Source organism: Hemitrygon akajei, chromosome 12, assembly GCF_048418815.1.
Source record: "Hemitrygon akajei chromosome 12, sHemAka1.3, whole genome shotgun sequence".
Taxonomy (NCBI): domain Eukaryota; kingdom Metazoa; phylum Chordata; class Chondrichthyes; order Myliobatiformes; family Dasyatidae; genus Hemitrygon; species Hemitrygon akajei.
In genome coordinates this window covers 3619021-3632438 of record NC_133135.1, presented here as the reverse complement: position 1 = coordinate 3632438, position 13418 = coordinate 3619021, and the positions used below count along the sequence as shown (strand labels likewise).

The window sequence follows — 13418 nt, the reverse complement described above, 5'->3', positions numbered from 1 at the left end:
AGTGAAAACTCCTCTTTAAAGCGAAACTGCATCATGAGATGAATACACAGCAAAACTAACTAACAAACTAACCGTGTGACAACAGGGGTTTCCCCTTATATACCTGTCGGAACGTACCATCACGTGACCTCACACTGCCGGGAAAATTGCATCATGTGACCTCACTGGGGGAAAATTATATCATCTCATCATCACAAGACAATTACATCATGCTCACAAGATACTCAATTACGTCATGGTCGTAAGACAGTCACAAGATACCCATGGGGTATGTAACACCCCCTCCAAAAAGGGAAAATTTTGGTCTGTTATGAGCAAAATTTTTACAACTATTTACACAAAAAAATACAAATGTATAAAATGTACAACATATGCAATATACACAGTATTATCATACAGCACCTTACAAACTAATATACAGTAGGAGTGCTACAAATGTTAAAATACCACTCAGTAAAAAAAATTACATTGTACATTCAATATCTAGATAGGCAGTCAACAATCACATTATCTTTGACTTTAATATGAGTTATCAAAATATTGTACTCCTGTAACATCAAACTCTTAATTCAGTAACCTATTTTTGTTTTTCATTTTATTCTAAAACTCTTAATGGATTATGATAAACTATGAGTGGTTTCTGAGTTGTACCAACATACACATCAAAATGTTGTAAAGCCAAAACAAGAGGTAATAATTCCTTTACTATGGTTGAATAATTTCTTTGATGTTCATTAAATTGCTTAGAAAAGTAAGCTACTGGATGATCAACCTTGTCACCTTCATTCCTATGAAGTAACACTGCTCCTGCAGCCTCATCATTAGCATCTACAGCTAATGAAAATGGTTTTTCAAGGTCAGGTGACCTGAGCACAGGTTGATGACATAGCATAGTTTTCGATTTCTTAAATGTCTCCTGACAAAGTACTGTCCACACAAACTTTTCATTTTTCTTCAAGAGGTTAGTTAATGGAAGGGCAATGTCAGCACAATTCTTACAAAATTTTCGGTAATATCCTACCATTCCCAAGAGTCTTCTGAGAGTCTTTTTACCAGTTGGAGTGGGTACCTCTGAAATTGCTTGAACCTTTGCCTGAACAGCTAATTTACCTTGACCCACAACATAACCAAGGAAGGTCACAGTGGCATGAACAAATTCACTTTTAGCTAAGTTAATAGTTAAGTTAGCTTTTGAAAGCCTTTCAAATAGTTTCTCCACTGCAGTAATATGTGCTTCCCAAGTATCATTTCCTGTAACTAAATCATCGATGTAACTATGTATCTTTTAACCCATGAATCACAGAATTAATCATCCGCTGGAAAGTACCTGGGGCATTTTTCATCCCAAAAGGAAGAACATTATATTCATATAACCCAGATGGGGTTACAAATGCAGAAATCTCTCTACCTCTATCCGTAAATGGAACACACCAATACCCTTTCAATAAATCAATCTTTGTAAGGAACTTTGCTTTTCCAACTTTGTCCACTCAATCATCCACCCTAGGGATTGGATACGCATCAGTTTTTGTTACAGCATTCACCTTCCTGTAATCAGTACAAAACCGAATATTACCGTCTGACTTAAAGCACCATAACACAAGGTGAACTCCAATTCGAATTAGAAGGTTCAATAATATTATTCTCTAACATATACTTAATTCCTTGTTCAGCAAGTTCACATTTTTCCATGTTCATCTGATATGGATGTTGCTTTATGGGTTTGGTATCTCCAACATCTACATCATGTGAAGCTACTGTGGTTATTTTAGGAATGCCTGGAAATAAATCCCTATATTTCAAAAGTAACTGCTTCATTTGCCACCATTGCTCTGGCTGTAAATGAGCTAATTTCTTATTAATATTTTCCAGAATTGATGAGTTTGGTAATCTGACAGAAATAATGTTGGGTTTAAAATGAGGTTCAGATGAATCAGTCATTAAGTTCCCAGTGGGATCAGACTCATTATTATTAACCACAGCAGTCATAGTAGCGCACTGTTTCTAATAATATGGTTTTATCATATTTATATGACAAAACTGTGTTGGCCTTCTTTGATCTGGTATTTTTATCACATAATCTACATCAAGTTTAGATATAATCTCATAAGGGCCATGAAATTTAGTTTGTAATGGGTTTGTTTGCACCAGGAAAAAAAAACCAACACCTTATCTCCAGGCTTAAATGACCTCATTCTAGCTTCCTTTTCATACCAGGTTTTCATTTTCTCCTGAGCCGATTTTAAATTTTCCCTGGCTAAGCTACAAGCTTTATGCAATCTTTCCTTAAGTTTCAAAACATAATCCAGCAAATTAGTATGTACCTTTTTATTAATCCACTGTTCTTTTAGTAAGGCCAAAGGTCCTCTAACTCTATGCCCAAACACAAGTTCAAAAGGACTAAAACCGAAGGATTCCTGCACTGATTCCCGTACTGCAAATAAAAGTAAATATACACCCTCATCCCAGTCCTTTTCATTTTCCACACAATATGTCCTAATCATGCTTTTGAGGGTAGAATGGAACCTCTCCAAGGCTCCTTGTGATTCTGGATGGTATGCAGACGAGGTAATCTGTTTGGCTCCCAGTTTATAAACTATCTGCTGGAACAATTCAGAAATAAAATTACTACCTTGATCAGATTGTATTTCCTTAGGCAACCCAAAATAAGTGAAGAATTTTATAAGAGCTTTTATTACAGTTTTAGCCGTTATATTCCTGAGTGGTATTGCCTCTGGAAACCTAGACACTGTGCACATGATGGTCAGCAAATATTGATGGCCAGTTTTAGTTTTTGGCAATAGGCCTACACAATCTACAATAGTTTTAGAAAACGGTTCACCAAATGCAGGAATAGATTACAGTGGGGCCACTGGAGTAACTTGATTAGGTTTACCCACAATTTGCCAAGTATGACAAGTTCGGCAAAATGTCGCTACATTTTTTCTTAAACTAGGCCAGTAACAATATTTAAAAACCTTCTTCACAGTTTTCTTCACACCTTGATGACCACCCAAGGGCATACTATGAGCCAAAGTTAAAATCTCATTCTGATAAACTTTAGGAACCACTACCTGGTGAACAACTTTCCATTCCTCACTTGCAAGAATTGTAGGTGATCTCCACTTTCTCATTAACACTCCATTCTTAAAATAATATCCTACTGGCACCTTCTCAATTTCACTATCTGGGAGAGCATGTTCTTTTAATTTGATATTCTCAGGGTCTCTGCTGTGCTATCATCTCCTTCCGAGATAGAGACCAATCTTCATGATCAGACTTACTACAAGAGTTTTGATCAAACAATGAAGATAAGAAAGTTTCTGACACATCCTCAAAATTCAAATCCCGAGATGAACGGTTATGGGTAGCAGACCCATCCTGCTTAGATCCATCCTCCTCATCCATCTTTTTGGCCATAGCTTGGGTTACAACACAGGAGGAATCCATGTTAGAACCTATCTTTGGTTCATCAGAGCTGGGCTCAATCATCAAATGCACTTCAGGAAAAACTTGTCCATCTGCTAAGTCATTCTTTAACAATAGAGAAACATCATTCACGGGTAAACTGGGTTGTAGTCCTATTTTAACAGGTCCTGTAACTAACCCTGACCTTAAATTTACTCTATGCAAATGTACAGGCATAAGGGCACTCCCAACACCTCGTATATAGTTTACCTCACCAGTGTCAGACTCATCACTAAACTTTAGAATATTGTCTAACATAAGTGACTGAGAAGCTCCAGTATCCCTAAGGATTTTTATTGGCACCGGAGTGGATCTCTCTTTCAAGGCTACAAATCCTTCGGTTATAAAATGACCATATCCATTCTTAACTTGGTCAGACTCTGCCAAAGCTTCATTTGTATTCCTAGAACTCTGTAGATTTACAGGTGTTTCAGTATGTTGCACACAAGCATCTGGGACTGCCTCCTTCTCCTTCAATCGGAAACAGTTAGCTATTACATGACCAGGTTTCTTACAATAATTACAAATAGGACCTAAATGTCTTTCCTTCACTTGTTTCCCTTCATCCTTACCTTTCTCACTAACTTCTGGTTTAATTTTTGGTTTACCTTAACTCTCTGTGCTATTTTTCCTTTTAAAAGTTCTACCCGGAGGAAATTTACTCTTATGGATTAAAGCATACTCATCTGCTAATTTAGCAGACTCTTGCAACGTAGCAGTGTCCCTCTCATTTAAGTGTGTTCTTACGTCAACAGGGATGCACCTTTTAAATTCCTCCATTAAAATCAACTCTTTTAAGTTATCATACTCCCCATCCACATTTTTAGAGGAAACCCATCACTCTAAACATACAGATTTATCGTAGGCAAATTCCATGTAAGTTTTGTCCACAGATTTCTTCAAATTTTTGAATCTTTCTCTATTTGCTTCTGGAGCCAGTTCATACGCTTTCAGTATATGCTGCTTCCCAATATCATAATCAAGTGCTTGCTCAGCAGTTAAAGTGGTATTAGCTTGTTGTGCTTTACCTTTAATTACACTTTGTAACAGCGACGGCCATTTATCTTTCTTGAAATCAGAGCAACAGTTTCAAAATGCTTGAAATATTTATCTACTTCTGCCTCATTAAATGGAGGAGCCAATTTAATTTCATGACTAAGAACAAATGGTTTCTTAGAACCAGACGCCTGATTCTTAGACCTTAACTTCGCTATTGCTAGCTCAAATTCCCTCTTTTTATCTGCATCTCTAGCTTCAAATTCCCGTTGCTTATTTGCTTCTCTTTCGGCCACCTCCGCCTTAAATAATTCTAACATTATTTGTTCCTTTTGTAACTGCATCTGTATTTTACTTAGGGAAACTTATCTAACACTTCTTCATCAAAATTACCCGGCGCTATATAGTGTAGATAGTATATATAGCCTTCGCTAATACCTCCGGGTCTGGCGATGCCAGAAAGTCATCCAGATTCATTGCTGCCGAATACCACCCACAGACCAATCAACCAAAAGAATCGGGTATTTCTCTTTTCCAAATCAGATTGATAACTAATCAAGCACTTAAGCTCAAAATTGGAACAAATCGCAGACGAGCCCCCGATTTCTGTTACGTGGTGGGCAACAATGAATATTGAATTGAAACAGGTTTTATAAACAAACAAACATTTGTTAAACTCTGCTCAACAAATGTGAAAAGTAAACAAATGACTAACTTAACTGGAAGTTAACTGCTATATGGCAATTTAACTAACAACCAAACTCTGGAATAGTTCTTAAAGTGGTATATTCAAACACAGTCTTAAAATGGTAAGTTTGAACACAGTCTTAAATTGGTAAATGTGAAAGTCCAAGTGATTTATGCAGTCAGTAAGGAGAGACTTCCCTGAAACTGATTTCTTTGAAGGTGTGATGTTATTGCTGATCCCAGCTGAGAGATGCCTTGTCCAAAGGATTCACGATGAAGGAAATAAAACGGCTTAAAGGAACTGACCTTTTTGCTGGAGGGTGAACACTGCACAAACCTTCCTGATCTTGCAGGGGTTATCTCAGATGCAAGACACTATTCCTGAACGAAGATTCAATAAGGTCGATCCTTTACAAAACTGCTGAACGACACCAACTTCACTCAATCCTTCGGGTTCCCGTACTTTGATAAAGTCTTCACTCTCCAATACTAGACTGTGGAGGTAAAACAAGATGCACCAAACCAGAACTGGCAGCGATTGGGGAAACTGCCGGCACAACGGTTTGGCACCTTACAATAGAAAGTGGAAAACTCCTCTTTAAAGCGAAACTGCATCATGAGATGAATACACAGCAAAACTAACTAACAAACTAACCGTGTGACAACAGGGGTTTCCCCTTAAATACCTGTTGGAACATGCCATCATGTGACCTCACACTGGCAGGAAAATTACATCACTGCACCATCACAAGCCAATTACATCATGCTCACAAGATACTCAATTACATCATGGTCGTAAGACAGTCACAAGATACCCACGAGATACGTAACAGTAACAACTTGCTCTCCATAGTGTACTGTCATGGCTTGCATTTTAGACAGTAGGACATAACATTCATGGTTGGCCCTGACCTATGGGGGGCGTAAAATAGATCATAACTATCAGTAGTATGCCTTTGATATTAAAATTAACTAATAATCTAAGTTAAATTTTAAATTCCCTGCCGTTTCTTTGGGTTCATCATGGAGAGGAGGAGCCTGCTGCATAGGCAACAGCCTGCTCTCCGTGTAATTCTGCTGTGTGTTGCTCGCTGGCTTGTGTTTTGATGACATAGACAGCGAGTGTGCAGCATCCAATTGACCCCGATTTGAGAGAACAAAATCTCGACAAGCCCTCTGACTGTGCCACTGAATGGTGAAGGAGGGGATTACACTTCCACTCTGCGTGCCTCTCAGTCATCGGAACATGCCATTGAACTTCCAAGTGGAGAGCCTTCAGCAGGTAATCTGTGGGCTGACCTCCAACACACGTCTGTGCGACAAGGACACCAGCTCTGTCACCTGGAAGCAATCCACTTTGGAAGATTGAACTCGAAGACAGAGTACAGGGTTAATGGCAGGATTCTTGGCAGTGTGGAGGTACTGAGGGATTTTGGGGTCCACATCCATAGATTTCTCAAAGTTACGACACAAGATCATTGGCTTGTTAAGATGTGCTGGCCTTCATTAGTCGGAGATAGAGTTCAAGAGCCATGAGGAGTGCTGTAGCTCTATGAAACCCAGGTTAGAGACTACTGGCAATATTGTGTTCAATTCTGATCACGTCACTATGGGAAGGATGCAGAAGCTTTAGAGAGGGTTCAGAGGAGATTTACTGGAAACCTGCACTGGATTAACGGGCATGTCAAATGAGGTTAGGTTGAACGAGGCAGAGCTTTTCTCTTTGGAGTAAAGAGCGATGAGACGGTGTACAAGATGACAAGAAGGAAAGATTGAATGGGCAGCCACAGGCTTTTTCCCAGGGCAGAAATGGCTAAGATGAGGGGCATAATTTTATGATGATTGCTGGAAGGTATGGGTGGGGGGGGCTGTCAAAGGTAGTTTTTCCCCCCTCGTTGTAAATGTGCGGATTGTGTTGCCCGAGGTGGTGGTTGAAACAGATATATTAGGGACATTTAAGAGATTGTGAGATAGACAAATGGATGATAGTGTTGTGTACTGTAGGAGAGACTGGTTAGATTGATCTTGGATTAGGTTAAATTGTGGGCCAAAGGGCCTGTTTCTGTGTTTTTCTATGTTCTTACAAGCCAGAACACAGGGAGATGCACAATCCATCCGTCACTGCTGTTGTGGAATCACAGGGGCCTTCTGAGGGATCCTATCACCTCACTGGAATGATACCACTCCGATGACAGTACAGCACTCCCTCGGTATCACCTCACAGTCACCAGGATGTTGCCTGGAGTAGAGGGCACGTGTAAAGCAAGAGGTTGGACAAACTTGGGTTTGTTTTCTCAGGACCTTTGGAGGCTGAGGGGAGACCTGAGAGAATTTTATAAAATTATGTGAGGCATAAGTAGTATGGATGGAAGCGTCGGCTTCTAGTGGGCAGACATTTAACGGGAGAGGGGAATGTTGAAAGGATGTGTGTGTATGTGTGCGTGCGTTTTACAGAGTGCCTGGAATGTGTTGCAGGGATGGGGATACGATAGAGATATTTACAGTACCTGTATTCAGTACTACAATCAATTGAAACTCCTTGATTCCACATGGTGATCTCCATTGAATTAATTATGTGACTTCAAAAACCAATTGGCTGCCCCAGTGATGATTTGGTGTGTCATATCAGAGGAGGGGGTGTTTACTTATGCAATCAATTACTTTGTGTTTTATATTTGTAATTAATTTAGATCTCTTCGTAGAGATCTGTTTTCACTTTGACACTCTTTGTCTGTTGATCAGTGTCTTAAAAAGTGATATTAAACCCACTGCGATCTAATGTTGTAAAACAATAAAACATGAAAACTTCCAAGGGGAGAGTGAATACTTTTTATAGGCACTGTATGTGTTTGTCAGACAAACTAATGGGTGTACAGGGAATGTAAGGATATGGATCATGTGCAGGTAGAAGAAATTTAGCATAATTTAACATCTTGTTCAGTAGAAGCATTGTGGGCTGAAGGGCCTGTACTGTTCTGTGTTCCATCAATGCCCCTCCCAAAGTGTGACCCTTCCTCAGGATAACCCCACCCACAGTGTGACCCTCCCTCAGTACCTCCCTCCCACAGTGTGACCCTTCCTCAGGATAACCCCTCCCAGTGTGATCCTGAGTCAGGATAACCCCTCCCAAAGTGTGACCCTCCCTCAGTACCTCCCTCCCACAGTGTGACCCTCCCTCAGTACCACCCCTCCCACAGTGTGACCCTCCCTCAGTACCTCCCTCCCACAGTGTGACCCTCCCTCAGTACCTCCCTCCCAAAGTGTGACCCTCCCTCAGTACCACCCCTCCCACAGTGTGACCCTCCCTCGGTACCTCCCACCCACAGTGTGACCCTCCCTCAGTACCTCCCTCCCACAGTGTGACCCTCCCTCAGTATAACCCCTCCCAAAGTGTAACCCCACATCAGTATAACCCCACCCACTGTGTGACCCTTCCTCAGGATAACCCCTCCCACAGTATGACCCTCCCTTAGTATAACCCCACCCACAATGTGACCCTTCCTCAGTACCACCCCTCCCACAGTGTGACCCTTCCTCAGGATAACCCCACCCACAATGTGACCCTTCCTCAGGATAACCCCTCCCACAGTATGACCCTCCCTTAGTATAACCCCACCCACAATGTGACCCTTCCTCAGGATAACCCCTCCCACAGTGTGACCCTCCCTCAGTGCCACCCCTCCCACAGTGTGACCCTTCCTCAGGATAACCCCACCCACAATGTGACCCTTCCTCAGGATAACCCCTCCCACAGTATGACCCTCCCTTAGTATAACCCCACCCACAATGTGACCCTTCCTCAGGATAACCCCTCCCACAGTGTGACCCTCCCTCAGTACCACCCCTCCCACAGTGTGACCCTTCCTCAGGATAACCCCACCCACAATGTGACCCTTCCTCAGGATAACCCCTCCCACAGTATGACCCTCCCTTAGTATAACCCCACCCACAATGTGACCCTTCCTCAGGATAACCCCTCCCACAGTGTGACCCTTCCTCAGTATAACCCCACCTCAGGATAACCCCACCCACAGTGTGACCCTTCCTCAGTATAACCCCTCCCACAGTGTGACCCTCCCTCAGTATAACCCCACCTCAGGATAACCCCACCCACAGTGTGACCCTTCCTCAGTACCACCCCTCCCACAGTGACCCCCCCCCCCCTCAGTACTGGCTCTCGTATAGGGTAAGCATTAGAGGATTGAGGTACTTGAAGAAGAAGTGGAGGTTTAAAGTGATGTTTTGTGGGACTGGAACTGATCTTGTTCACATGAGGGGTTGTTGGAGGGGGTGAATGGGAACAGATCTATTTTCGAATGTTGAAAGCATTGTGTTCAAGGGTCAAGGGCTGAGATTGTAGAGGATGGAGGGAGTCGGTAGTGTAATCTCTGAATAATGAATTTTGGAAGAGGGAAAAGTGAGGTGGGAGGGGAGTGTGGGTGGATTGTCCACATTCGATGAATGTTTCAGTTGCCAGGGAGGGACGCATTCCTCACCTTCCCAATGTTTGTTGGTGCATCCGCCCTTGGTCTGTATACACTGCCTGCTGTACTTTCAACAGTTCAAGGACTCCCGGTACAAATCACAGTGACCACAAGCTCATACTGAGCTTTCATTAGCAAACATACCAGGGGCTGATGCCAGCTGTTCTTCCCTCCCCCTGGTTTAAACATTAACTGCTTTCTGCACAGTTTGTGTGAACTCATACTCACACAGTGTTTAAGGAAGTACGAGGCAGATCAACTGCTACTTGGAGAACAGCAGGGGCCTGTCAACATGACAAGGGAAGAGGAGGATTACTACGGGAAACATGGTGAGTGTTTCCAATTTCTGCTGACCCCCCCATGGGGTCACAGTCCTCGAGCTGCTCCTCCCTCACTTGGACTCTGATCGGCAGTGGGACCGCGCAAGGAGCAGGCAGGGCTGGGGTGAACTCTCCCGTCCCAGGTCAAGCCTCAGAGGAGAGTTGCGTGTGGCATTGTGTGGGTGGGGTAAAGGGTCCGGCATTTGTCAGTGTGCCACAGACTATAGTCAGGCCCTTCAGCTCACCGTGTTGTACTGGTTCCCCTCCCCAGTACCCACCTTGGTTCGCACCCTGTTCCGCCGCGGTGAATCAAGTGTTTGTCAAGATACTTTATTATTCATTTTATTTAGAGAAACAGCGTGGAGCCACACCACACAGCTATCTGACCCTAGCCCAATCATGGGACAATTTACAAAGACCAGTTAACCTACTGACCCTGATATCTTTGGACTGTGGGAGGAAACTGGAGCACACGGAAGAATCCCACTGTGCAGAGAAGGAATGTTTAAACTTCTTGCAGAGAACATGAGAATTGAACTCTGATCTTCACTGCCTTGAGTTATTTTGGCATTGCGCAAAACACTGCACTCTTGTGGCATACCTTACTTTATGTCGTGAGGGTCTCTGTCCTCACCTCCCCCTCAGGATACAAGTTCTAGATTCCAAACACTCTCTCGGTTCATCGTTCAAAGTAAATTTATTACCAAATTATGTATGTTCTACCATGTACTGCCCTGAGAGTCATTTCCCTCCTGTATTTACAGCAAAAGAAGAAGTACAATAACAATTTTACAAAAAAAACTGTACATAGAGTACCAGAATCAGAGTCAGTTTTATTAGTGGGTTTGAGTTCAGGAGCCGAGAGGTAATGTTGCAGCTATATGGGACGCTGGTCAGACCCCACTTGGAGTACTGTGGTCAATTCTGGTCGCCTCACGACAGGAAGGATGTGGAAACCATAGAAAGGGTGCAGAGGAGATTTACAAGGATGTTGCCTGGATTGGGGAGCATGCCTTATGAGAATAGGTTGAGTGAATTTGGCCTTTTCTCCTTGGAGCGAAGGAGGATGAGAGGTGACCTGATAGAGGTGTACAAGATGATGAGAGGCATTGATTGTGTGGATAGTCAGATGCTTTTTCCCAGGGCTGAAATGGTTGCCATAAGAGGACACAGGTTTAAGGTGCTGGGGAATAGGTACAGTGGAGATGTCAGGGGTAAGCTTTTTATGCAGGGAGTGGTGAGTGCGTGGAATGGGCTGCCGGTGACGGTGGTGGAGGCGGATACGATAGGGTCTTTTAAGAGACTCCAAGACAGGTACACGGAGCTCAGAAAAATAGAGGGCAATAGGTAACTATAGGTAATTTCTAAGGTAAGGACATGTTCAGTACAGCTTTGTGGGTCGAAGGGCCTGTATTGTGCTGTAGTTTTTCTATGTTTCTATTACCACTGACACACAATGTAAAATTTCTGGTTTTGCAGCAACAGAACAGTATAATACATAAAATATTACTATTAGCACCTTAAATAAAATTACTATAATTCCCAAAAGCTAAATAAACATTGCAAAAAGAGAAGCAAAGTAGCAAGGGAGTGTTCTTGAGTTCAATGACCATTCGGAAATCTGATAGCAAAGGGGGAAAAACTGTTCCTACGATGCTGAGTGTGTGTCTTCAGGCTCCTGTATTTCCTCCTTGTTGCTAATAAACAGAAGGCATCTATCAAATATTGAAAGGCCTAGACAGGGTGGATGTAGAGAGGATGCTTCCCATAGTTGGGGAGTCTAGGATCAGAGGGCACAACTTAGAATTTCTTCAGCCAGAGTTTGGTGACTCATTGCCACAGGCAGCCGTTGAAGCCAAGTCATTGGGTATATTTAAAGCGGAGGTTAATTGTAAGGGCATCAGGGAGAAGACAGGAGAATGGGGTTGAGAGGGATAATAAATCAGCCTTGATGGAATAGCAGATCATACTCAATGGGCCAAATGCCCTAATTCCACTCCTATGTTTTATGGTCTTATGGTTTAAGTATAGAACAGTACAGGCCAATCTACCCACAATATGCCGACTTTATGACCTTCTCTAAGATTAATCTAACCCTTACTTCCTACATAATCCTATGTAGAGTTTCTTAAATATCCAGAAGACATCTAGCAAAGAGAAAAATCACAAACAAGAGAAAATCTGCAGGTGCTGGAAATCCAAGCAACACCCACAAGATGCTGAAGGAACTCAGCAGGTCAGGCAGCAGAGCAGAGTCAATGTTTTGGGCCGAGACCCTTCATAGAGACCAGCTTGATTCCATGTTGTGAACTCTATGAAAGACATGGAACATATTGTGTGATAACATAAACACAAGAGATTCTGCAGATGCTGGAAATCCAGAGCAACACACACAAAATGCTGGGGGAACTCAGCAGGTCAGGCAGCGTCTGTGGAGGGGGATAAACAGTCAATGTTTTGGTCTGAGATCTTTCATCAGGGCTGAAAAGGAAGGTGGAAGACAGAATAAGAAAGTGGGGGTGGGGAAGGTGTAGAAGATGGCAGGTTGGAGGTGAAGCCAGGTTGAGGGGGTGGGGGGGGGGAAGGGAGAGGGAGAGAGAGAGAGAGATCGATCCTGATTGGTCTCCCTTTGTGCTAAGTAGACCTATCAGTTTTCTCTGTGGGCGGGCTTTACAGTCAACCTCTCTCTCTCTTTCATTGTCCATCAGTTCAGTTTAGTGTCCTGCTGCGCTATGGCAGAGTGTTCCAAAAAAAGAAAATATAAAATGTACTTCACCCCAGACTACACTAAAGTGTATCCCTGCCTAATAGGGGTAAAAAAAAATGTTGCTCACTGCACTGTTTGCAACAGTGACTTTTCTATTGCCTGTGGTGGGTTAAATGACTGTAAAAGACATGTTGAGCTATGGAAATGGAAGAGATAAAGGAGACTTGATTTCTCAAGAAATTAGCAAATTCTGAGATACTGACAAGAAACTAATTTGAAGAAAAAATTATGTGTGAGAGAGAAAGGGATGGAGAGTGGGATGAAGAGGGAGAAAGAAGCCAGGGCCAAGTGAGAAACAAGAATTGAAATAGATCAGAGAGACAAAAGCCAAGAAAAGGATGAGAATGGTGCCCAGAGCTGCCCGAACCACTTCTCGGTGTAGGAGTTTCAGAATCAACTCCTACTGAAGAGGCCCCAATTCCTGAGATTGTTTTGACGGCCACACATCTCTTGTGCCAAGCAAAGTAACCCCCCCCCCCCCATCAGGAAAGATGTTATACAGAAGAGTAAGAAAGCCTCCACAGCAATGAAATCTTTGGGCCTGAATAAGACTATTTAAAATTGACAATTGACATGTGGATGTCCATTTATTAAAAGCTCAAAGGTTCACCTATTTTCAAAGCATATATCCAAATACAACTCTGAAATGTTTCTTCAGCCGCAAAGCAAAAAAAAGTTGTTCTGAGAGAAACTTCA

General features: G+C 42.6%; 1 protein-coding gene across 3 annotated transcripts in view; it reads left to right on the top strand.

Moving 5' to 3' along the window:
• Positions 1 to 13418, top strand: part of slc44a5b (solute carrier family 44 member 5b) — a 180492-nt gene that overhangs the window by 62554 nt on the left and 104520 nt on the right. For 2 of the 3 annotated variants that reach the window (XM_073062498.1, XM_073062496.1), the window contains exon 1: positions 9837 to 9964. The exons of the other annotated variant lie outside the window; for it this stretch is intronic. In XM_073062498.1, coding sequence (XP_072918599.1) covers positions 9928 to 9964 — 37 coding nt within the window. In that variant the 5' untranslated portion in view covers positions 9837 to 9927. Of the gene's footprint in view, positions 1 to 9836; positions 9965 to 13418 lie in introns of those variants that run through there. 3 annotated transcript variants of the gene reach the window in all.